At 37.1% G+C, this 27,420-nt stretch overlaps 1 protein-coding gene across 1 annotated transcript in view; it reads left to right on the top strand.

Annotated features, from left to right (window-relative positions):
• Positions 1 to 27,420, top strand: part of MYO3B (myosin IIIB) — a 196,640-nt gene that overhangs the window by 25,676 nt on the left and 143,544 nt on the right. The window contains exons 5-8 of the mRNA XM_082055656.1: positions 2,762 to 2,866; positions 3,126 to 3,225; positions 6,887 to 6,963; positions 17,342 to 17,487. Coding sequence (XP_081911782.1) covers positions 2,762 to 2,866; positions 3,126 to 3,225; positions 6,887 to 6,963; positions 17,342 to 17,487 — 428 coding nt within the window. The remainder of the gene's footprint in view (positions 1 to 2,761; positions 2,867 to 3,125; positions 3,226 to 6,886; positions 6,964 to 17,341; positions 17,488 to 27,420) is intronic.

The raw sequence follows: 27,420 nt of genomic DNA, 5'->3' as shown, positions 1-27,420 counted from the left end.
AAAGTCACATCCAAACTTAAACTTTGATTAATAGGGAATGTCCTTGCATTTTATTTCTGTTCAAGTTGCTCCATTCTACCTCTAAAGCAAGCAAATCTTTTTGTTGAGAATGGTTTGTCTAAAACCAGCTTGATTTTTTTCATGTTGGAGGAAACATTAGACAAGACATTTCTTTCAGCTTTTGGAGAGCTCAAGCACTTGAGGGGAATGCAGAAGATGATGAAGTAGTAACATGGAGGACAGTTAATGAATGTGCTGCCTATTGCAAAAGTGAACAGAGAAAATGTAATGGGAAAATCTGTTATGTGGTAATTTAAAACTAGAGGCTGGTTGTTTTGAAAATCTAGCAACAGAAATTCCTTCTATTAACTCTTCTTGTTCAGTGACAATCAGCATTCTTGCAATGAAAATTGTATTTTGGTGGTATTGTTTCCAGTTAAGTGGCTGCCAAGGATTGTTGCAAGATGATTTCTTCTGGATGTTTTCTAGGCTTAATTGATACAGAGCTTTGCACAGACGGAGAAATAACAGACCATTCAAACATTTCTCTCTAACTGGACTGGTAAAACTTAGCATTCACTTTTTAATTACTGATCGTTTTAGAAATTTCACTCCCTGTTCTTGAACGGTAACGGAATCAGAATAGGGAAACTTTATTTCCACTTTAAGTTGTGGAATCCCCACAATAATCTGACTTCTATGTGCTGCAGAATTATGTAGCTTGAATGAAAACTTTTGGATGTATTTCATCTTATATTTCAGTAACTATTAAAAAAAGGATCTTTAGTATTTTTGGTTTACTATTGTTCTTTATTGTATGCCTGTTGGCTTTGTGTTGAGTTTGGACTTGGTTTCCCATGTGTTTTCTTTTTCAATACAAATGTAGTGTATCCAACAGATGCACCACCTGTGGTATGGTATGTAACAAAATTTTGTAAAGCAAAATTGTGACATGTTCTATGTAGCAAAATAGAATATGGAATTAGAGGGAGTTAGGTATTTGTACAGACCTTATCAATCAAGTATGTTTCTTTGGGGTATTTTTTGTGCATATTAGCCAAAGTTTTGCAGAAATTTGATGTTAAAAAATTGTGTTTTCCTTATACGGATAAATTTACCGGACAAGGCAAACTATTTTTTCCATTGGAATTTACATGCAAATTTATGTATGCTTTGCAGTTACTTTTTATATTACAAATTAATGACTTTTTTTTTTCAGTAAAAGGGAATGTACAAAGTACTCAGACTTTGATCTCTGAGTCTTTGATGAAATATTATGTTCATTGGATGGGTGACTTCCAAAATTTATAATAAAAAGGTGGAATTTTTTTTTTTTTACTTTAGGCCCAGTTTTTACTCCCTATAAGCAGGATTTTACTTTGATAAGTGCCTAGGACGAAGAGGGGTAGCAAAAGTTGCCACCATAAATATTTTTGTGAAGATGCAGTTCTGGGATAGGTGTAGCATAGACAATTGTAAAGCAAGCTTCCCTCCTTTTCCATCTGAATGTGCCTCAGTTCGTTTTTGCACTTCAGTAGTCTTTGTGGGATATTTTTATTTTCAGTCAGTCATTCATTTAACATATGCTACCAAACAGCTGTCAGTCTGTATAATTTTTCAGTCACAGCCAGCTATATTTTATTTGCAGGCTAGAGATAAGTTTAGTACAGTCTGTCTCAATAGAACATTTTGTGAAATTAAAGCAATAAACAAAAATTTTTGGCTTATGGCTTGTCAGCAAATGGTTAAACATAGGAAGGAAAACATGCACTTGCTAGATGATGAAGTTCTCCTGTAAGTACATTCGATGACTGATATTGAGCTGAATGCTCCCACCTAATTGATTAAAAAATATATATATATATATATATATATATATATATATATAAATCCCTACTAAGGAATGGAAAAGTTAAGTCAAATGCCTGCAGAACTCAAATGTTTTAAGTGATGAAATTTTGCTTCAGAGACTTATTTACATAAAGGATGTCTTGTTTATCATGTGACTTGTCCTTTCCATGAACTAAAACTTTTAGTCAAGTGAAATTTTTTGATGCAAGGGGAAGGAAAACACCAACATATCACAGAAATTAGTGGTTGAACTGACACACAGTTCATAAAAACTATTTGAGAGTTGTAAAACTTAATGGGAAATGCTTATAAGAAGCTGCTTTTCTGGATCAGAATGTTTCATCTCAGTTGTTGGCAGCACATGCCATCAAATCTGAGTATAGAGATATGGCTTCTGTCTACTTTATATTGCCTGACAGCAGGAGCATTGATGGAGTGAAAGTTTAAAATGACTATAATTTGTTGCCTCCCATTTATCGAGACCATCAATCTTTTCAGTCTTGCCTTTTCTTTGCACAAAAGCAGTTTTCCAAAAAGACAATGCAGGTATTATCGTGAAAATACTCAAATAATGTAAATTATGTGTATAAATCCTCTTTTAACAACAAAATACAGTCCTGTTCATAACTTTTTTATTTTTAGCTACATTTTACAAATTATAGTTCATAATCTTCAGTTTTCATTTCCTTCCCCCCCTCCCAAGCTGCTGTGATTTATTATTAACATTGCTAATAAAATATATTCTAAGGTGGGATGACAGCATAAGTAATTGCAGGGTAAAAATCTAGTTGTTCCCAGTCTTGTGTTGTAGTGCCGTTTTGCACAGTAGGTGTTTATAGCCTAAACAAGTATATTGAATAACTGAGGACTTGTCTTGCTTTTTTCTCCCCTTGCAACTCCCCCTTCCGAGCTGTGCAATGGAGGTTCTGTCACAGAGCTTGTCAAAAGCCTGCTGAAGTGTGGCCAACGCTTGGATGAAGCTATAATCTCTTACATCTTATATGGCGCTCTCTTGGTAAGGATATTCATTGGGCTTGTAATGACAGCAGAGGGTGCAATTTACTCATCTCATACATACACTTTCCATTTATGAAGTATGGTAATGTTGACAATATTATGTGGGCTATTTTAGCAGCAGGGCTTGTATCAAGCATGTAATCCGGTGGACAGATGTTTCTATAGAGTACGGGCAGATTGTCTTCATTACATTCCCTAATAATAGGGTAATTGTCTTTAACTAAGGGAATAAACTTATTTTTGTTACTGGTATGTAGGGCCTTCAGCATTTACACAATAACCGGATCATTCATCGTGATGTGAAAGGGAACAACATTCTCCTGACAACAGAAGGTGGAGTCAAGCTCGTTGACTTTGGTAATGACCACTTCCCATTTGTTTTCTTATTACGTGCAGTTTAGCCAAAGGCATCTGTTTGCTTACCCCTGGGAATGCAGAGTGCCATAGTGAAAGAGTTTTGCAGAAGGATATTTCGTTATTTTAACAAGAAAAAATGGAAGAGGAACCTTATAGAGCAAGAATAAAAATTCTAACAAAAATCAGTAATAGACTTTTGACTTAGAAACTTAAACATAGTAATTTAATAATTTAAAATAATTCTGAAGGTACCATTTTATTTACAAAGCTCTTTTGCATTTCGCAAGCAATGTCAGTTTCAAGGCAGTTATTCTCCTAATTTAAATTTAGAGAACTTTTGCATATGAAAAGGAAACGTTCTTCTCTCTGAAATCATTTTTGCTAGCCTTAAGCAAATTTTTCCCTTAGAGCAGAAGGTTAAATGTTCCCATGGGTCCAAAACCCAACATCCATTTAATTTGTGATTATTGCTTTTAGATTTGAGCATTACCACTCTGGAAACATCATAAGAAGCAGGGGAGGTAGAGAGACAGATAGATTGATAGGTTGGTAGGTAGATAGAAAGGGACTTGGCAAAAGAATTAAACTGATTTCAGGACTTTTTCTTCCCCTTTAAACTTGCACTTAGAAAAATAGGGAAATGCTTTAGTCCCTCAGATTTGTATACAATGGAAGGGATAATTTTATTAAAGGTAACAGAAACAGATTATTAGTAATATGATTTATTAATGAAACTATATGATGCCTATGGTAATCACCACTGAGAGTAGTGTTGTGTGAATAACAGATGTTTGTTTAGCAGTGCATGAAGGTAAAGAAAAACGTTCACAAAATGAGAGTAGTGTAACGTGATGTGCCAAAAAATTCTGCAAATAGTAATATTTTTTTTTAAATATTAAAAAAATATTAAATGTATGCAGTGGAAAAAATGTAATAGTGATGTTGTTGTGGTATTATAAAATTAGCATAAAAATCTATTGAAGATGCTAAACTATGGTGGGAAACTCTTTAGTGTCTTCTAGGGATAGAAATTCACTATGTTGAATGGCAAAGCCAATGATTAAAATAGTGCTGGGAGAAACATATGGCCTGAAGGAAAACTTGGAGTGAGTCCCTAACCTAGTACAGAGGAGAAAGATCCCTTCTTATTTGTCTTCCTTTTTGGGGTAATTTTGGCAGTATGATCTTTGTTTGTAACTACTCCATTCTGAGAAAAGTTGGCATTTCTCCCCATACGAGAATGTTTCTCAGATGTATCAAAGGCCTGTGCTGCAGCAGGAGCTCAGCTTGGAGCTTCTAAAGGCAGATCAGTGTGCTGCAACTCCAATGCAAAGTAACTGAGAATCCCAACCTTTTTGTTGTCCCATGGGACTCTGTGATTCCACATGTAGGTTTTAGGGGTTTTTTCGTACTTTTTCAGTTACAAGAGTAAGACTAGAATTTTATGACAAATATTACTATCTCTGAAAAAGACATTAGTTAAATCTCGAGTGTTTCCTACCACTTAACAGTTAGGAAATGCCAAGAAATGCCCACATATCCATGGATTTCCTGACTAAAAGAAGCATCAAGCACCAAGCTTTCAGTAAGCTGCTATTTTTCCCATCTAACCCACTACCGTAGTCACAGAAGGGACCCTTGGAACAAATTAGGACTGAGTCACAGGTCATATTGTTTGTAGAACTATTTGTCTCATTTGTTGCAGAAAGTGGAAGATATATAGTGAAAAACATAAGGAGTTTAGGAAGAGAAGGAACTCACAGTTGAGACAGTTAAATGACATCAAATTTGAGAAGACTCTTGTCAGTGTTTCTCTGTGATCTTGGCAGGTCATTTGCCTCAAACATTTTAGAAGTGGCCACTCTTTTCCTCATTTTCCTGACAGCCAGTCTGAATCATCTTGTCCTCCTTTGCAGAAGAGCTGAGTGTTCTTGAACTGCAGCTGAAGTCTATTACAGCTCTACTTGAGGCATGTGAAGTGCCTGAAAACTGAAAGATCTCCAGTTAAGCACCCCAAAAGAGTAGAGGCTTTGGATATTTTTAGGCTAATCCCCGGAACTAATAATCCTCTCCCATTTTGCAGGAATGTTAAGAAGATTTATTGTTTGATGAGGAGGGAAGGAAACATGACAAAAGAAAAAGAAAATAATCATTTTAAATTTAGTATAGGGTTGGATATAATAAATAAGTAAGTAGAAATCAGATTGATGGGGATAAAAAAAATATTCAATGACTACCTAATCAGTGAATGCTATCCATTTTGTCCATAAAATGAGAGAGAATCTTGAAGAAAAAAAACCAAAAACTTTATATTCAAGGCTGTACATATGTATATTGGATCACAGATAGGATTATACAGATATCCTTAATTGAGGTGCCTTTTTTTTGCCTTTATTACATGATTTTACAACTTGCTTTTTCAATGTAACACACATTTCTTTCTTCAGCTGCTCTTGACAGCATGATATATTTGAATAAATGTTGGTCACAGTGTAAGTCGACCCAAAATGTCTGCAACTTATCATTCATTTATGCACATGCTCTCCCGCTGTCTCCCTCTCGGCTCTTTGGTATTCTGCCCTGTTTTGGAGTGTCCGTAGACAGCAGCTACAAATTAAACTAGCTGGAGAGAGATCAGGGTTAAATGCACAGTGGCTTGCTGTAGGTCCTAGCCATTAACTGTTTCACAGTGGTACTCAGGAAATCATTGAAGGCTTGCAATCACACTGAAAAATAAATATGGAATTGAGTTTTGCAGCAATCAAATTATTTAACTTAGGTATTATGAGTCCAATGTCTTATTTAATGGCATCAGGCAATGTGTGTTATATGTGTTTCTGCTCGGTTTTGTCTCTGGGTAATGCCATAGGAGCAGACCACTATGGTTTTTGTTTTTAAGCAATGTTAAGGTGAAATATGTTTTTAAGTCAATATTGGTTTCATGTCAAATTACTGGAATGCTTCTGAACTCTACAGTTCAATTATTTGTTGACCAGAGCACAGAATAAGATTTGCTGTTAGAAGTTCATTCTGATTTGTTAATGTTGTTTGATACCTTTATAGTTCTTCCTCTTTTCAGCTGTGTGTCAGTAGTCCAGTCCCAGTCAGAACGCACTGAAGCACAGGCTTTGTTTTAAGCATGTGCTTAATTCCCTAAGTACAAGCTGCAGTGTGAGCTTGAGCTTCTGTGCTTTTCTCAATAGGGAAAGACTTAAGCAAGTGTATAAATGTTTTGTTGAACAGGAGTCTCTGCAAAATCTCTAGCGAAGAAGCTTCCTGCCAGCAGTGTTCAGGAAGTAAACTACTGAAACAGAAGTTTTAAAGTCAAGTTGTAATTTGAATAGTTCCTTTTTATACTCATGAAAACAGCAGGAAGAAGTCTGTGATATTTAGGTACCAATTGATTTTTTTATTTTGAATGAAATTGCTTCAAACTGAGAGTCATTCACACACACACAAAAAATCTCAGCAACTCTGAAGGAAAACAGCAAGCTGAAATTAATCAAACAAAGAATTCAATACAAATGCTGCACCTACTTTGGCCAGGCATTCTGCAGCTGTACTCCCAGGCTCGGGGTTTGTTTTCCAGATACTTGAAATAAACTGACTGAAATGACAGAATGAATTTGAAGCCAAGTTTTTTGAATCTGTTTCATTGCAGGTGTTTCAGCCCAGCTCACCAGCACACGGCTGCGTAGAAACACCTCAGTGGGAACACCCTTTTGGATGGCACCTGAGGTAGGCAAACATTCCTGTCTGGGTTGTCTCCATTCATTGCCAAGCACACTTTGTTGCCACTTCCACGTAGCAGGAGAAAAGATGTATTTTCTTCCCTGCCCTATGGCTGTCTTTCTACTTTACATCAAGGTCCCTGCTGAGAAAAATGAATGTACTATTAGAATATACAAAATCTATTTCTAACAATCTTCTTTACTTTCTGTAATGTTTCCAGAAAAGTACAGATAATCTGCAAATAATGAGAGTGTCCTTGAAAGTTTTATGACTTTCCAATCAAATACTGTATGTTTTGTTGTGTTTGTCTGTGCCTCTAAATACAGACTGGGAGGAGAAAGGAATTCCCACAGAAAGTCTTGCTATAGGACTTTGCAAAACCTTGACTCAGCTATGTGTTCTTTAACCTTAATCATAAACTGGGGACCTGGGCACTTAGACACAAGGAATAGCATGGATTAAAAATGGGGGAAAACAATCTACAGGTAGCCTAGCCAAGTATCTTAGACCATATTTTTACACACTATTCTGCAGACATAATCCTTTTCCTTCTACATCATGAAGCTCTAGAAAGTTCTAACACACTGTTGGAACAAAAGTCCATTAAGTACTTGCTCTAAATTTAGGGTGAAAGAAGTTAATCTTTGCCCTCTCTGCTTTAAGAAACAAAACCCCATTTTGTAATGTGTAGATCATGAAGTTAAAAAATAGAGAATGAAAAGGGAGTGATCTGTTTATTTGTAAATTGTTAAACCTTCATAACAGTAGTAGCCTCATTTTTGTTGAAGGCCATTAGACTTATTTGAATTTTGGGAAATTTGGGATAGAATTTGCACCTGTTACAAATGCACACAGGTCTATTTCTGTATGCCAAACAGTTAAAAGTATGTAAACGTGGTTTAAAAGATGTTATATTTTTTTTATTATTATTATTATATGTTATTTCTGTTGCTAAGGAAGGCTGATTATAGCTGAGCAGAGAAAAGAAGCTGCTGTAACGGATCCAAAATTGATCTTGCACAGTCTCACAAAGAATAGTTGATATTTTACCATCTCCATAACAACCAGTTTACGTCACAAAGGAGACACAAGATAGCTTAGAAACCATTGTGCAAGCATTATTTATGGAATCACCTTGGTTGGAGACATTCTGAAACCTTTATAAAATATTCCTATAGACATAATGGACATATTATGAAATATTTTCTTGAACTCAAATTATTAGGAGTGATTTTTATGGTACTGTTTTGCTTGAATAATTGCCATCAAAGGCAGTAATCATACCCAATTTGTTTTCTCATCCTGCTTGAAAATATTAATTCTTGAGGTAAAAAGCTGAAGAAATAAGGAGAGATTTTGATCTGAAAGATTTTGACCTGACAATACAACACACATGTAACCAAGGTATGTTATGTGCATAGCACATCAAAACAGGAACAAAAGTAGCTTTGAATGCTTCCCGTTTTGAAAAGATTTGTCAAAGCCAGTACCATAAGCATAATAAGTCATACCACATTTGCATGCCTGTGTGAGCCACACCGATCAGGCTTCATAGCTGCATCAATCTGCAAAGCAGCTGTAAGATGTTCACATACCTGTTATGCTGTTGCTGAAATGGCTTTTCAATGACAAGTTGCATAACACTTGTGCTCAAGTCACTGCAATTGCTTTCTTTGTGTTCATATGAATGACATATTTCCACTGATGTGTGAAGTGCAATGTACCTCACTTCTGGGGAGATCTTTCTGGTATTTTTAAAATGTGTAGACAATTTTTTATGTGAAAGATGGAAGATTAGGACTGCAATAAGATGAAAAACTCTGCTTGGGTAACAGCTTATTAGGAACAGTGTTTTCTAGATGAGACTGTGGTGAGATCTAGTAAAAACTAGAAAAGCACTTAATGCTTGCAAAAATCTTGCTGCCTAAAGGTTTTGGCATAGAGTAGAATCTATGTCAAACCCCAAAATACCATGAAGTAACTGGACAGAAGTGTTGCTAATCAGAGAAACAGAAATCATGAAGACTATGAGTTTATTTATTTGTTTTTAATTGGACTTTTACTATCTGTGTGTGAAATATAGGACCCTCAGTCAATGCATAAGGCAATCATGGGACCTCATCTTGTCTAAGGGTGAGAAAGATGGATTTAATCTGAAGGGGAAGTGGAGAGGGGGAATGAAAAAGCTTGCCTTGGAGGAAGAGACAACTGGAGTGTTTCAGAGAAATGAACCTTATGAAATAGAGCTGACAGGGAATATTTGCCAGGGTAAACCCCAGGAAAATAAAGCCTGGAGAGGAATGGTGTAAGATTATTCAAGCTGACAGATAGGAATAACTGAATATAAGCAGGAGATAAATATGCTGTAAACTAGAATCACTACGTCAGCCTGCATCAGGATGAGTCTGTATAATGAGGAAATCCATTGTATTCCAAGATGAAGTTTGCAAAATATATCAAAGGGGTTATATGGCCTGATATTTGCAATAGCAAAAATTCATAGGAAAACAGCAATGACTGAGAGTGGTGTGAGGTGTTCTGTTCAGCGCAGTGTTCTTATTGGCAGCATGAAAAGCGGTAGCTTAACAGTTTTGAGTGACTCAGACATCTTAGAGGGCTCTTTTTTTTGTGATGACTGTGAGGCTTGTTTAGCAGCAGCAGGACAAATCAACAAGATTTGTCCTTGAGTATTTGCTTTGAGCAGAGCATGTGATTAACAAAAAATTTGCTGAAAAATGAAAATACAGGGAAAAACTAGGCTATGTGGAAGGAACAGAGGAACTTGGCAAGGATGAGTCAGTTTGAGAGCAGCTTTAAAGCAAACTCACTGAAAGTCAATCATTGCTATTTAACCTAATTAGTGTTGTCTCACACTTAAAAATATAGACATGCAGAAACTGGAACACTGAATACAGTCCTACCAAAAAAAGATAAATAAGGCAGGATAGTTTAAGTATAGTGGATGTTTAAAGCTGCCTTCTGCCAAACACTTACATTACTGAAAATCCACTTCTATTATGCTGAAACAAATTGTGTTGAAGGTTAGCAAGAGGAATCAGATTTGTAACTTTTGAACCGAACTGCATTTACATCTCTAGTTCTAAAAATTAACATGTCTTGTTTTCAACCTCCAGTGCAGAAATGAACAAAATCTAGTTTACATAGAATTGCAGGGGTTTTTTCTTCCCACATGTAATTATATTATCATGAGCTAGCTGGAAAATTAACTCTTGAAACAAGCTCAGTTAGAATCTGTGCATGTTTTCTTTGGCCCAAATCTAGTTTTAAGAACAGAAATAGAAAAAGATACTTGAAGTCAGAACTGGAAAGATGCTGAAGGTAATTTAAAACCACATGGAATATGCTGTTATATTTTACTGATAACTGCTAAAAATAACAATGCTGCATGGATATTTATGTTTTAAAAGGAACATAATTCAAAAATAGTTGATTCTTTGAAGAATCGTATGTTGAAGTATGACATATGACATCCTGCCAAGATGAAGTAATTAATGATCAGTAAGACTGCCCCAGTGGTAATAGATTGTTTTCCTTCCCACTGCTGAATCAAGGTGTACTTCCTGGGATAAAATTCAGCACGTCTGAGCATCAGAATAAATAGTTGACTAGTTTAAATTGTCTTTCTTTTTCCAATATTTCTTTGTATTTTTTTAAAACTTTGATCATACGTGTGTGCAATAAGTCTGATCTTGAAACAATGAATAATATTTGCATTTTTTCAGTACAAAGGTGTGTCTCTGCATAATGTAAAGAAAAGTCAACTGAACTGGTAAAAAAGACACCCCAAAAAGTCATTTGCATTAATATAGTTGAAAAATATATAAAGGGAAAAATCTAATTTTGCAAAGACTCACAGCAGCTTTTCCACTGAAGTCAATATTCACTACAGTAAGGACTGCATTGAGGCCTTAGAATTTTGTCAAAAAAACATCCTCCTTTTGTTAGATTGGGCTGATTTCTCTTATTTAACTCTCTGTTGTAGAAGACATGAAAAATGTACAAAAAATCCATTAAACAGTAAATACATTTCATGTGCAGTTAAATACTGAGTTGGAAAAACAACACAGAAAAGATAACCCCATCACTAATCTGGGCTTATGTTTTTAATTAACTCTAAACATGTACAGCGATACATTCCCTTGAAACAATTGAATATATTCCCATTTTGTCACATTTCAACCTAGCTTATTTGCCAGCCCCTTGCTTACATCATGGGACTCAACATCAGTATCCTGTTAATAGCTCTAGGTCTCTTCACTTTAATTCCTTATTAGCTAAAATTAGCTCTTCTGCTATGCACATTTTCACTATGCTTTTAAATGCCAGCTAAGAATGGAATTTTGTAAATGCTGGTTTATAATGAACTATGAATCCACCACTTAGAATAAACAGGATATAGATTTCAAGAATGTATATACATTTATTTTTCTGCCTGAAAGCCATTTAAAAACAGTTGTACAGTGAAACAATATCCATATTTTGTGATAAAGAAACATAAAGAACTACGTACCTTTTCTAATAAGGAAAATTTTGAAAATATTTCCTTCTAACATCTTCTATGAAGGTGTAATAACTACTCTCTTACAGCTAGTAATAAAATAGACCACTGAATTAGCTCTTACTACAGGTTTTTTTATTACCTTGTGAATTACAGTAAATGAGATAGTATTGAAAACATAATTTACAAAAAATAACTGATTGTCCTTAGGAAAAAACTTCACAGATGGGAATCGAGAAAACTTCTGCTGCTTTTACGGAATTTGTGTTAGTCTGGCATCATGATTAATTAATAGTGAAATACTTGAAAATCCCACACATTTATTGGGTAAATAAAATAAATGCAATAAATAGTAAAGAATTGTAGGATTAAATAATCCATAACGCAGATTTTTGTTATGTTGTGATTTGAACATTTACTTGTTGTTTAACATTACTATGTTTATGACAGTATATTAGGCCCCCTAGGCTGTGAAGCAATTGCCTGTTTGGCATACATTTTGAAATGACATCCCTGCTTTCAGGAGCTTAAAGTAGTGGGACATCATGGTGGGTTGGAAGTTATTTTTTGTGAATATTAGCTGTCCTTTCGAAACACAGCACTGAGTTTGGTGCAGTCCTGTGGTACAGATGGGAAATAGGTATGGAGTAAGGATGGGAAGGTGGAGGAAGAAGAGTGGGAACCATTGCTCTAAATAGATAGGGCAAGACTGTGTGGAAAAACTGAGGGAGACAGAGGTGAAATGACATGCTTAAAGACATACAGCCAGGTCAGGGGCAGAATGTGGGATAGAATTAGGTCTCTAAATGAACACGAATTACTAAAATGCCTGTGACTCTGAGATGCCACCTTCTGAGAGTTCAATAGCATGATTTAAACAAAATTATCTTTTTTGGGAACACAGATCTTTAGGAATTGAATAAAGAAATAAAAGCAATGGCAGCTTCTGTCCTGAGCTTTTTTTTCCTCCCCCCCTTTCTTAATTTTCTGTGGCTCTCACACCCAAACTTTAAGCAGCTGCAGTAGTAAGGAGTTACACTGAAGTTGCTTAAAGTCCAGTGGAATTCAGAAAGCTGAATACAGAGGTTTCTGTGAAGGAGACACAAGGCACACAAGAGAGGCAGAGAGCACAGCAGGACAGCAGCAGTGAGCTCTCCCTGCAGAGCTGGCTCTGGCAGAACACGTCACCTCCTCCCTGGCCTGCAGGAGACCTGCCCTCCGCATGGGCTGGCATGGCAGGAGGGGCTCGAAAGGAGGTGGCAGCTGGAGGGAACCTCAGTGCCTTCCGAGTTCCCTTCTCTTCCACGTAGGGTGACAAAATAAACGAATGAACAAACAAAAAACCAACCAACCAAAAGCCCCCAAACAAGCCAACAACAACAACAGAAAACAGTTGAGAAAATAATTTTAATACCACACTGCCCTGCACTGAGATCCCTACATGAAGTGTGTTTGCTAATGAAGCTGGAGTTGCTTCTGAGTTTTCAGTTTATTTGTGAAACACCATTTACAAATCTATGTGAGGTGTGTAGTGTATATCCTTACTGCTGAGGAGTAAATCTGTGGGTCAGAAACAAAATGCGTCAATGACATTAGTATTAGAAATGTTGAAGCTGTGATGATCTCGTGGTATAAAGCAAAATAGATTTGTGTACTCAAAAGCTTACCTGTTTTTCCTCACTGTATCATTTGGTGTAATAAAAGGTATTATGTTTCCCTAAAAGTGTAGCCTGCTGCCAGAGCAGTCTAATGGTCTCAGGAATATTTCACTTGTGTGAGTTAAAAAATAAAAATAAAAATTGATTACTCACAGCTGTTAGAACACAATTGACAACTTGACATATAATTAATTTTCAATCAATCAACATTAATTGTGATAATTATTCATAAGAATTATTTAAAATATTCATTACTTTGTATTTTGGAAACATTTCTAACAACATAAATATTTTCTGTTACACCGTGGGAAAATTTCTATGATGATAATAAATAAGGAACTGAAATCCAAACAAGAAAATGGGGGAATATGGAACCAATTTCAATCACAAATTTGCCCTTTTTTGAATTATGTGAATGTGCTTGAGGGGAGGCAGGGAGAGAAAGAGGAAGCGAGGGAGGGATAGAGATAGAAAGGTATCACTTTGGGCTGGATAATTCAGTATCCCCAGTGCTGCTAAATGCTATCATGATTTTTTTTTTTTTCAGTGTATAGGACTTAGAACAATATTTAATATTATATTTCCTATGTAGGTAAATTAAGTTGGATTACATAGTGTCAGGTGGAGCACAGAAGTTCAGTTGGTTTGTTTCGTTTGACTTGCATAGCTAGCAATTTTGTTCTCCTTGCAGCAAGGGTAACAATTCTGTGCCACGTTCATTTCACATACGTAGTGCTTTTCAGCATTGTGCTCACACACCTCATAAGCTGCTTAGCTACGTCAGCCGAGTACAGCACTGCCTGGCTTCAAGAGCATCAGCCTTTTTACCTCCGGACTCCTTTCTGCGGCAGCTCACCAGCGCTAATTGTGCAGCAGTCGTCTCCAGGTAGCACATCTGTACTGCTGTTATCGGTATTGCCTATGCTTGCAGCTATACTTTGTACATGAACTGTAAATACTCAGGCAAAATGAAAATAATTTCACTTCTAATAATTCTGGGTAGACTTAAAAGGGTTTGATGTATTTTGCTTCAGCTAAACATATATAGCTTCCTCTGCGCACAAGTCAGTACAACCACTGTACATGTAACAGCTACTTCTCCATATTGCCTGTTTTTCCTCTTTTAAGTCCACCTGTGATCTACTTACAGGCTTGCTGAAGTTCAAAGAAATCTTTGCATTGATTTCAGAACAAGTAGAACTATATCCCTGAATATAAAGTCTTCTTGTCATGGTGTGAATCATCTTGTGTATCTCTGTGAAGTTTTGTGTTTCTGTAGAAGTGATAAATCACACACAAAGCCTGATGAGTGACTTCTCTAAATTCCCTCCAGTTAGTGTGACTGATGTGTTTGTGTGCAGGCTTTGCTAGACCAGTGAATTTTCCCCATCCTCACCGTGTCCCAGTGTCACCCTCAGCACAGTTAATGTTGACAACTACCATCACGTTGTCTGTTTCTGTGTGGTGTTTAGGTGCTTTCCATCCCATGGCAGTATGGCTGGGCATGAAATTGTGATGAAATTACAACTAATACAGAAGGTGATAGCCTGTCTCCTTAGCAACCTGGGCCACTGTGTGCACGTAACCAGTCTATGCTGAAGTGAGAGACTTGGTACTTATTCCCATGGTGTTGGCTGGCAAATTTCAAGATTAACTACATCACCCCCTGAAGCTTTAGCATTAATATACTGTTTGCAGCAAAGCAAACTGTGTCTTCTCTTTTGCTTGCACAAGCAGGGAAAGATTTTGCTGAATATAAAATAAGTACAGATGTGGTGATGTTGTTGCACAAGGTAGAGAAAGGAAGTAGCATTTTCTGCAGTTTCAGATCATTTCTAATGGGCTCTCTGTCTTCATGCCCCACTGGGCAGAGCAAGCATCAGCAATGCTGAGAGGCACTGTCAGCTCCAGAAGTGCAACCAAAAAAGACAGATGTTTCCAAAAAATGAGTGTCTCTGAGTTCCTGATAGAGACAGGAACATAATAAAAGCGAAGTCAATGGCATTTTTCTTTTTTTGTATTTGGCTTTTAGACACTTTTGCTCTGCATGGAGTTGTAATACAAAGCAGGACTAGGGCATTCCTAAGGACTCAGTTTGTAAACTGTGACTGAGAGAACTTCAGAGAATTCTTCAGATTTCAAGGTAGAGTGTTGTCTGCTAGCCAATATATAAAGCGAAGTGCCAACGAGCACCTTTCTTCAAAGAAGACACTGAACATCTGATTCTTGCTTTAAAAAATAACATTAGTGGCATATGTGTTTCTCTAAGTGGTACATAAGTTCATATACATGGCTGTATACTCAGTGTCAGAAAAGTGGTTCATTTTGTATTAGTACGTTTTCTATGAGGCTGATCTCACTGTAGTCAAGCTGTCCAAAATATACTGGGTTGCATGGTCCACTGGCTGAATTTTTGTAAACAAAGAGAATGCAGATTAAGGAGAGTATTTTTTGTAAAAGAATAGCTGCAGGCTTTGATATTAGAATCGAGGAGAACCTGATGGTGTTTAATTTCTCTTGATTTGAGTACAAGTATTTTGCCATAGTACCGTATTTACTGGAGGTGTAGCTGTTAGCTGTGGAGCAAAGACATACTAAGATGCATTATAGATTCCTTTCTCTTTGTTTGGTAGGTAATACATTGTGAAGCTGAGATAATCTCAAAGACTTTTCTCTTTTTTGAAACAACAGTTGCAGTATACTTTTTTCCCCCCATCCATACTGAGTGCAAACCCCTTTGATGCTCATATTATTTTAGTGTAGCTTGTTAAACTGATTTGCTCTAGGAAAAGAACTATTACTATATAGCAAAGTACTTGACTAATGTCCAACTGTACTGCCAAAAAAACCAAACCAACAAACATTTCAGTATTATTTTAACTAGTATGTTCAACACCCCTGATTTCTGATAAAGTAAATGATGAGTGCTGTATGATGGAGTCATGAGTCCCAGAGTAAGAGATGGACAGGTCCTATGGGCCTGTGTTGGACAGAATCTCTACCAGAGGCAGGAACCCCCTCTGTTAGGTGCAGCTTATGGAGAAAGTAACCAAGAGGTTAAGCTGGAATCTGCAACTTCTCTGGGAAAGCTTTTCTTCCAGCAGGCTGCCAGTGGCTCTCTGCCAGCAAATACCTGAGATGCTGACTTGCACATTGGTACCCTGCAAAGCCTTGTCCCAAACTGAAGCCCTAACACAAGTACTCAGAACTAATACAGAAGTAAAAAAAAAAAAATCATCTAGAACATAAATGCAGCCACCCTAGGACATGCTGTCAGAAGTTCTGTTTATCTTAATTATGAATTAGTAACAATACTTAAAACTAGGAGAAAAATAATGGAAGCTGATACTAGCAATATGTTGAGATCTGTCAAATTTTCAAAGCAGTTGGTCTAATTGATAAGGTTTGGGAAGGCAAAATTGAAACAGGATTCCAAATCATGATAGAATAAAAGGCAGTGAAGCTGTGATTTTTTGTTCATCCCTTTGCAAAGGTGACGGCTAAATTTAAACTTTAGTCTGCATTTCACATTTAGGTACAGAATTGCTTCCAGCTTAGATGAATAGTTACCTTATGATTAGGATGCAAACAGTGGCTTAGCCAGAAGTGTGCATCAAGTTCGTGATGTAAAAAGCTGCTGATGTCCCAGCAGAGATTCCTGCCAACTTCAGTTTTTCTTAGACAAGGTACATGGAATGTTAATTAATATTTTTTTTAAAACTACTCAAATTTAGTAGAGACAAACTGGAAAAAAAAAAAAGAAAAAAGGCAGAAATGACTGATGGGATATTCTTATCTAAAAAACAGCTGCGCAAATCAGTCTGTCCTCATGAATAGTCATAGCAGTTAATAAGAATAACGTCAACAGGGTTCTCTGCTATGGTAATAGCTTTGTGTAAGAAGTGATTTCTAAAAAAATAATTTAGTAGAGTGATGTCCTTTGTGTAGATATTTGGAGCATTTCATGGAGCTTAATGTATTTTAGGAAAAGAAGGAGATTTTTTTAAAGAAAACAAACCTATGAGAAGTTCTGATTTGCTGTTACATTTTTGGGGACTTTTCCTAGCTGGGATATATGGGCAAAGATATGGATTTGAAAGCTATGTAGAATTTTAGACATGACTCAAAAAGTACTTGCATGTCATGCTAGAATGGTGTGAATTGTACATTAGGTTAAAGCATTGTTTTCTCTGCTTTTTTCTGATAGGTCATTGCTTGTGAACAGCAGTATGACTACTCGTATGATGCTCGATGTGACGTATGGTCCTTGGGAATAACAGCTATTGAACTGGGGGATGGAGAACCACCTTTATTTGACATGCATCCAGTGAAAACACTTTTTAAAATTCCAAGGTATGGCACTAGATGGCTCTCTTCACTCACTAGTTTGTTCAAAGGCAAACTGGTCAAAGGAGAAAGAAATATTTGGTAAATATTTGTGCTTCAAATCCGAAGAATCTCTCATAGGAAAATATATTAAAAAGCTGTAATGTTAAAGACTTTTATTTTTCAGCTTGACTTCTACAATAATTTATATTTAGAGTGCATTGAAATGATGAAGATTTATATATTTATTTTATTCTTGTATTAAAATATAAAATCATATAATATCAAGGTACCTCCCTTCAAAAGTACTTTTCTTAGCTACTATTGATGAAAACATTTGTTGCAAAAGAGGAAGAAGCCATCATTTGTAACTGCTGAATAACATTTTTGAATGTTATTCCTCTACAGTCTTAGGCTTGTTTTACTGTGGAAGAAAACAACACAATTTTGCCAATGCTATGAAGCAGTCTGGCAATTTTAGCAAACTGTAGTAATAATTTATTTTTTCATTTACTCAAGGATGTTAAAATGTTAAAATATTTGGATTGTCATACATGGATATGAAAAAGAGATAGAAATCCCCTCTATGTATAGTCATGTAAATTAGCTGTATTATTTCCTGCTGTCTGTTTTTAGTTTCATTTTGGTTTCATTTTGTTGAGTCTTCCTGAGTAAGTTGGGATTGACAGTATAAAACAGAGTTTAACAACAGAACAGTTGTAACAGGAGAAAAAAATATAGAAAGAATTTGTCTGTCATTGATTAGACTGGCATATACTTGTCTTTTCCACATTTTGCTTATAAGAAAAGAATTGCCACTGACTGATGACAATTTAAAACCTTCAGCAATACAAATGTGTGACCTTTTGTTATCTGCACAGTGATCATAGGCTTTTAAAATTTCCTCTGATTGCAATTTGCATTTCTGATGAAGTCTATTTATATGCAGATACAGTTGTGCTGAGTTCTGTGTCATATAGTTATCTCCTTCTACCCAGCTCAGACATGAACTGCCACCACTCTTTCCAATGATTCATACCGAAGCAGTGGTTAGTCTTGTTGCCTTTGCACAAGTGTAAAACAGGTCCTGGCAATTAAGGCATCAAAGTAGGATTCAGACTACTGAAGCAGTATCAATAAATTTTATCAATGCTCCAAACAGTTTAAAAGGACAGAAGTCTTACCAAAAGTAACAGCAAGGTATAGGAAGATGCATAGAATAGAGCATGTAGAGGCTTTGATTTCTATCTATAGTTTACCTATTTCCCTATTTGCTGTTGCATCTCTGTATGACTTAGGAAAACAAAAGCAAAGTATCTATCTGATGAATTAAATAACAGGCACATTTACTAAATAGAATGGTAGCAATTTTTAAGTAAAGAGATTTCCCTCTCCTTTGCATTTTCTGAGCTATAACCCTGCTGCTGGTCAATGCACATTCATATTAGATAAAATGGACTATGGTTAGTGCTGGATGACACAAGGACCTGGCATATAGGAGACAGAGCTTCTCTCCTGGTACTAGTTTGAAGACAACTCAGAGGAGTAGAAAATATGACCAAAAGGTGCAGTCCCCTCTTGTAGTAATTTGACAGTTTAGAAGTAATCTTAGTGCAGTTACTGATATCTGTGCTGCAATATACACATTTTAAACAGCATTTTCAACATGAATGTTGAGGCTGGGCTCTTTTAAGGTTGAAAGTGGTTCTTACAAGCACTGGCTATTGAGTGCTCAAGCAACACTGTGGAACAGCATTGCAGCTCACCTTTTGGTTTTCAAAATCCTCTGGGCTCAGGGATCTGGCAGCTTTACAATTTCTGCTTTCGTGTGTTTGAAGTTACAAATGCAAATGTTAAGCCATTTTCAGGTAGTTAGTATCCTTGGTTATCGTCTCTGAGTTTATCCAATACAAATTCTCAGCTACTATAACATCTAGAAGCAAGCAAGCCTACAGGGTAGCTGTATTTTGTTGGAAGAACTCTCTCCTTTTGTGTGCCACTTGTTAGCCTTCTTCGGTAATCCTTGGCTGCCTTATGAGAAGAGGAGAGGTAGAGTCAGTTCCTGGTTTACTTCACCACGTGACTTAATGTCATTTTAAGTCCAGTCAAAAGAAAAGTAACCCTGCTGCTGATTTTTTTCACCTTTTTCTTTCTTTTTCATTATTGCTTCTCAGTTTCTTGCCCAAGACTTTCTCTGCATCCACCATGCATTTGAGCTGAAGTTGTCAGCCCTAGTTTTTGGCTCAGTAAGACTACAGTTAGACTCAAAAAGTTTTTTAACTGCGACTGCCGTTGTCACATCTCCAGAGTCATTCTCATTCATGCTGTGCACAGGGATCTTCACATCTTAAAATAGCTCTGCTGATACCTGCAGTCAAACAGCTTAGGTTAAGGTGGAGTGAATGAGAGGCAGCATATCCATGCAGCTCAAATTCTTGTTTCAGCTGATGGGTGGTAACCAGTAGCGCCTGCTGCTTTCTGTAGGAGGCCACCTGCCTGAGCTTTCCCTGCAAGCGGGCTCTGCTCCACCCATTGTTTAAATTAAGATGTAATTCAGTTCATCTGGTGAGATGGAGGAAGGGCTCACTCAGCCAACTGCCCTCAGTTCATGGATGGTGACAGCACTGCTCTCAAGTGAAGTCTGCAGCTTACTGGTATAGTGAGACAGAACTTGTTCAGCTAGGTTTTGCTTTCACCTGGAAACTAGCAGGAGGTTGACAGTTTCTGAAATTATCTCACAACTGTAATTTGCCATTCAAACCACATTAATATTGGAGTACAATGGAGATGAATGCTAAGTTATTCACTTCCAGTTCTGGGATTCCGGAGTTTCAAGACCTGGGTTGGGAACCACGATAACCTTCTCTAACTCCAGCCTTGTGTAGGTACCTGTACTCTAATTTCTGACAGACATACATAATTTAATTTATTGATAACAACTCTTTCAGCTGTGGTTTCTTGTGGTTTGATGTGAAACTGACAAATTACCTTCCAGCTATTTTTAAATGTACTAAATGCACTGCTACCAAATGACACCAAAGCATGTTGCATAATTATGGTGTGCTTGTGGTACCCTACAGTCAAGCTCCATTCTATCTGGAAGTGTAAAAACCTAATGCAAATAATGAGCAATAAATGTAACGGGCTGCTGATTTAATGCATATATCTGATTTCTGTATGTATTCTCCAAGGATAATTTTTGTTGATTGGGCTGGTTTTCCTTTAATTTGAAGAAGAGGTAAAACTGCTATTCACAGTAACTGGCACTTGGACATAACTCAGGCAGAGAGTCATCAGGAATTATTTCTTTGTTCCCTTACATTCTTGAGTAAAGTTGATCCATATCTTTCTATTTATATTGCCTTCTGTGTGCTTGACCAGTCTGTTTTGTGTGCTGCTGATTTCTTTACATTAGCAGAAAACTTTGTAGTAGTTTCCAAGTTTTGTTATCAAGCACTGAATAATCTGTTCTCATGACTGTACTTAAAAATGTTAGTAATGTGGAAATTGCCAAAGCTAGATACAGAAATCTCTGTGTGTTTCCAAAGAATTCTTCCATTCCCAAGTAGGGAACAAGGTAGTTAAGATTCTATGGCGGTTTAGTAATTGGCTTTTTTCTGGAGACAGCCAGTAATTGTGCCGTTAGCCTTGGCATTGAGTTTCAACTTAGTGAGCTGTGGAGCTAGGCCTTAGTCTTAAATTAATGTAATTGAAATCAGTGAGTGTTTACTTTGACTTTATAGGGTTTGAATCAACCATTGAATGAATGACTTTGTACTAACAGTCATAGCAGTTACATACCTCCAAGATCTTTGGAGATGTTGTTTTGTGTAGAACTCAAGTCAAAGAACAGGCTTTTACTGCTTTTATGTGCTAATGTGGGCAGGAAAATGAGGAAAGCTAACAGTAGCCAAACATCATACACTGGGTTCTCTAAACAAGAAGGAAATTAGGTATTAAATTCAGATGATACTAGTTATAGAGTCTTCCAGTAGGTAAGAAATTATGCTTCTCTATACTTTCTGTACAGCAGTTATAACAATGGAAGGAAAGGTTAGAGTGACACTGCTTAAAAATATTAAATATTCAACAAAGCATAGTTGAGATTTCAGTCCCCAGGAAACTCTCTGGGTGGATGAAAATTTCATTCCTAAACTGAAGACTTCTGTTGAATTTGCCACCTCCAACTAATACAGGTCCACATCTGAATTATTTAACTTGAACCAGAAATGGACTAAGCTCCTGGTTGAATAGCTCAGTCTGCAAGGAAGTGTGTCTGGGGATGTATCATAGGACCTCAAGATGTTTGGATCCTGTGGCATTTCTGGAAGAGGAGGCCCATTTAAATCCAGATCTATCTTCATAATTTCTATTTGAGATATTTTACATTCCTTTCTTGGGAGGACATAAACAGAAAACATCACACCTCACAATAAAACATTCCAGTTGCCATGAACGTTCTCTCTGTCCCATCCTAGCCATATATGTCATTGGAAGACTGTTGAAATTAGGATTTTCCCAGTCATACTGTGCAAGCTAGAATTTAGATAGAAATGACATAACTTGTAGTGATAGCCCTGTGAACTGTCAAAAAAGACCAGAGCCTGGTCTGTAAGGCGGAAGGTCATAATAGGGAAAGTTCTGATTGCACTGTTTGATTTTTGCATTCTCTATTAGTGCTCTGAGGTTCCTATCTCTGTATTTTTCTGTTTTTATTTCATGATTTTCACATCTCTGTCCTTTCAGCATTGCTGGAAAAAGATTCAAATACTTTTGTCTTTGATCAGGATCCTGTGTGTGTTTTGTTTGAAGATAGTTCTTAACAGGACATTTTAGATAACAAAGCCTCAATCATGTCTCTTTCTTTGTCTCCTTCACCTCCTCAACGTGAGCAGCACCTGTCTTGTCTGATTTCTGTGCCTTTCTAGATAAAGAACATGACCTATCCTTTCTTTTTAGCAATTCTCTTCCCCCATGTTGTTCAGCATAAGGATTTTAATATGAAGATTCTAGTGAAAGGCCCATAAATGCTTCTGTTAGATAAAAAGCATTAATTGAAAAACTGCAAGCATATGTGTTGCTCCCTGTCCTCCATTTTTATTGTATTTTAAACTGTAACTACAAACTGCCTGAGATGTGAAGTAGGTTACATACGTGATCTGGTGATCTGACATTGTTGGTCCTTATCCTGAATCAGACACACTGTTTCTCATATCTAGAATTCTGTCTTGCAGCTACCAGAATTCTCTGTTTGAACAGAACAGTAAAAAGGTTTCCTTTCATTGAGTCAAGCAACATAAAATGTGATTAAGGCTTGAATTTATCTCAACAAAATAGCTGATTTCCAGAGGGCAAGTGAACTGTCAAAATTCAACATGTCTCAAGTTGGGCATGAAAAATAGGTGATCCCACTGTGCTGCACTCCCCTGAGAAGCTGACAAGTGTTCCACAGCGGGATCCTGGATGCCAAGCAATTTAGGAAAGGGTGTTTAAGTATTAACTTCAAACTTTTGATAATATAGCCTGATCCATGGGCCACATGCTTAAGCGTCTTCCAGTGGTTAACCAGTTTTCTAGTCCTAGAGAAAATGTAGTGTCTGCAGCAAATATCTGATAGCAAAAGTGAAGAAGAAAATGCCAATTAAATTTTGAGTCAATGTTTCATTAGACACTAAGCTTCTGGGTCTTATTTCTGTATGTATTATGTAGATTTGGAAGGGGCTGCAAGTTCATGGATGATTGCAAATTTTTAAAACCTCTTTTAATTCATTAGCATTTTATTGAATGAATGTGCAGTGAAACATGTTCATGGACTACTGCAAATTTTAAAAAAACCTCTGTAATTCATGAACATTTTGTTATCCGAATGTGCAGTGTCTTGGAAATGGTTGCGATACCACATGCGTGAGACCATATTCTTAAAACTGCCAATGAGAAGGAACCATTGTCTTAGAGCAAACGTTTATATCCTGTTTTGCAATGATGCACACATTCTTGCTCATCAAAATGAATTCTTGGATCTACCTCATAAATCTTCTGAAAAGGGACCTCCAATGCCTAGAGATAGAGATAAATCATACTGCGAAGACACTGAACCATGAAATGATTCTGTTAACATGTCATCTGTCTAGAATATATTTTCAAATCTCCAACAGAAGGGTCTAAATTATGAAGGGAAAGTGGCCTAGCAAAGTTGGTAATTTGGGAGTTGATACTTTTAACCTCTTCCATCTGCTGCCACTACTTAGAAGTGTCTGTTTGGGCAAAATATTACAAAGTAAAAGATTCTCAAATACCACTACACTCAAGCTTTGTAAAGTGAAATAGGTCCATAAATTCTTCAAACGATGTTATCTTGTGAGAAGCGTTACATCAGATCAGTACGATCTCTTAAGGTAGCAGTGATTTGAAATTTTGAAAAGTAATGGTTATGAAAAGTAGTGTGGAAGAGATAAAGATTGTACATTATCGTCTGGAAAGGGTGGGTGTATGTACCAGTGTAAAATGAGGACTTTGGGACATCTTGCAAAGATACTGTGTTTCAGGAAGGTGGTAAATTTAAAGCAATTTTCTAGGTTACGCTGACGCTGGCAGAAACTAACTAAATTCTCCTCTCATGTCTGTATCAGTCAAGTGTTGCTCTTCTGAAAGCAGTAGAAGGCACCTGTGTTAAAACTGGTTGGTGATAAGAAATTGTTATTTCATTTTCTAACCTATGAAAACTGAGTATTAAATGAAATTTCATTAAAAATTTTTATGCTTCATTAATTCCTGTTAAATAGCCAGGAGTGGGACGGAGATGTGCCTGTGAGTTCTCATCAAATGGTGTAGTTCTTCACCTGTGTTGTACTGTGTTGAGACCTTAAGCTCTTGGGAGTGCTTATTAGTTTGAGTTTAGTGATGCTTGACTGCTTCAGGAGCTGACCTGGCCCTAGTAGAATCAAACCTGGTGTCTCCACCTCCTACCCCGTTACAACCTCAGGTTCCTGGTAGTTTGTGAGTAGGCAATATAATTATCTTTATACTTTCTGTGCACTTCATCTTTAATGCTGGTTATGATCTCTGAAGAGGTTTTTTAAGAGTATTCAGTTATTGTAATTTTTAAGGTATGATCATGTCAAGAGAGAGAATAGACCTGTTTCACTTCAATAGTTAGTGTGACTGTGGGCTAGTCATATGAGGTAAAGGAGCCAAAATATTTGCACCTTCACTTTGCTTGGTGTATACAGTGTGCAGCACCTGGTGTACTACAGGTAGTTTCATCCATCTGAACAGGTAAGAACCATTGCAGGGATGCTATTTTTAGAGGTAACATTTAAATATTAACATTTTGTAATGTAGCCTTTCATACTGCAGCTGGCTTTACCAACTTTTTTTGTAATTTTGCCATCTGCACTGGTACTGATGTGATACTGGTATACAATGTAGCATACAGTTTTACTGCTGTTGCTTGAAATGCAAGTATGTATTGTAGGACAGTAAAGCTTGGAGTTGATTACTATTGTGAAATAAAAGCCAAAAGAATCAATAGAATTGTAGCTATTTAAAATGAAGTGTTTAAAATTATTAAAGGAACATGCTTAATATAGTCATATGATGAATAATTTGACAGAGGGTATGCAAGTTTCAGAGCATGGTGGTGTTTGTTTCTTAGCAGGAATGTGAGATATAGTTACAGCAATGTGACTAAACTACTTCAAAAGACCAGATTCTGCCTATGGTTATAGGTAGGGCACCATGAGTTCTGTAAAAGCTATGTGTGCTTGTCTGAGGAATAATTTGATTTTTTACATGTTGTTTTATTGTCTGATACATTGGACTTTCATTACTTTGTGATTGTATTTTTATAGAAAATCCCAAATACTGAAAATGTAAGGTGACACGTTACATCTAAGAGTACCGTGGAATTATCTGATGAGCAGAAATTTAAGCTCCTCGGGATCCTCCTTGGTTGGTATAAACATGTCAAAGCAATTCAAGGAATGAGCCTATCTGTAGGTTGAAAAGCGTACAGATCTGTGACTGAGGATTGGCAAGACCACTTCAGCAGGTTACAGACTCCTCATATAATCGTGAACAAGTCAAATATGGCTAGACTTTCAAAATTATTTAGGTCCTTAAATATGTTGTTAGGTAGCTAGTGAAATTTCCAAGAAGCACTTCTGTGTTTCATTTTTGTTAAAGTTCTTTTAATCTCCATTCTGTGTTTCATTTTTCCAAAGAGTTCAGGATCACTGATTTCCCAGAAAGTGAACCATTGATGTGTTTTTGAAATGTCAGTAAGTGTGTGTGCTTGGCTCTCTCTTCTTCCACGGAATCACAGAATGGCTGAGGTTGGAAGAGACCTCTGGAGGTCATCCTGTCCAACTGCTCTGCTCATCCTGGATCACCTGTAGAAGGCTACCCAGGACCATGCCCAAATGGCTCCTGGGTATCTTCAAGGATGGAGATTCCACAACCTGTACCAGAGCTTGGTCACCCTCACAGTGAAAAAGTGGAACCTCCTGTGTTTCAGTTTGTGCTCATTGCCTCTAATCCTGTTATTAGGCACTACTGAAAAGAGCCTGGGTCAGTCTTCTTTCTGCTCTCCTTTCATATGTTTATTGATAATATCCGTCCTGAGCTTTCTCTTCTTTATGCTAAACAGTCCCACCTGTGTCAGCCTTTCTTCATGTGAGAGATGCTCCAGTCCCTTCATCAACCTTAGTGACCCTTTCCTGGACTCTTTCCAGCAGCTTTGCGTCTCTCTGGTACTGGGAAGCCCAGAACTGGACACGGTACTCCAGGTGTGGAGTGCTGAGCAGGGTTAAGGATCCCTTTCCTCAGCCTGCTGGCAACACCTCTCCTATTGCAGCCCAGGATACCACTGGCCTTCTTTACTGCAAGGCCATGTTGCTGGCTCATGTTCACCTTGGTGCCCACCAGGATCCTCAGGTCCTTCTGTGCAAAACTGCTTTCCAGCTGGTCAGCCCCCAGCATCTACTGGTACAGGTCTTTGCACTTCCCTTTGCTGAACTTCATGAGGTTCCTGTCAGCCCATTTCTCCAGCCTGTTGAGGTTCCATCCCTCTGGACAGCAGCACAACCCTCTGGAGCAGCAGCCGCTCTTCCCACTTGGAACACGAGCAAACTTGCTGCGCGTGCACTCTGCTACACCATCCAGGTTATTAATGAAGATGCTGAACGGGACGGGACTCAGTACTGACCCCTGGGCTACACTGCTAGTAAAGGGTTAATGTCCTGGCATTTTGTTTGTATCATCTGATAAAACATGTATTAATTCCATGGGGAAAGTGTGTTGTGCTATGAAGACAAGATATTTTAATGTTATTGCCATCACACTGTCTCATGGTTTGTGACAGTGTCAGAACATACTGGGGTAGGGACTCTGCCCTTACATAGATGTATAGTAGTTATTCATTACTAATTCATTTCTAACAGATATATGAACTGGTAAAAGTCAAATGCATCCTAGGGTTTAAATATCAGACTTAAACAGATTTGTGCCAGGGTTGAACTGAGTAGCGAGTGGCTTGTAATAGTGTTAGCTTCATTACATCATCTGTGTCTGAAAAGCAGAGAGCTGTTTGTGTCTAAGACCATACCAAATCCGTATAGATAACTAGTCCTTTAAGTCTGGCAGTAGATAAAAAAATTCAAGCGTATGCAGTTAGCAGGCATATCATAGCAAAATGGGGTCTGTTCCCCATTACCTTAAAATATTTTAATATATTTGATAAAGTGGTAAAATATTATACATATTTTTATATACTACGTAAGACAGTAGAGAATCAGCCCTGAAATTATCTTGGTGCAATTTCCTTTCTCTATTTCCTTAGCTATTTGGTTGTCGCATAGCTTATATACAACTACGTAACTGTTTCTTGTTGACTTTGTCTTTCTGTTCCTTTTTGGAAGTTGTCTACAGATAGAATTTGATTTTGCAGATGCATTCTTTGTG

The sequence above is a fragment of the Streptopelia decaocto genome, assembly GCF_964273445.1.
Source record: "Streptopelia decaocto genome assembly, chromosome: 6".
Taxonomy (NCBI): Eukaryota; Metazoa; Chordata; class Aves; order Columbiformes; family Columbidae; genus Streptopelia; species Streptopelia decaocto.
The sequence above is the reverse complement of the archived record's forward strand: the minus strand, read 5'-3'. Positions and strand labels throughout refer to the sequence as shown.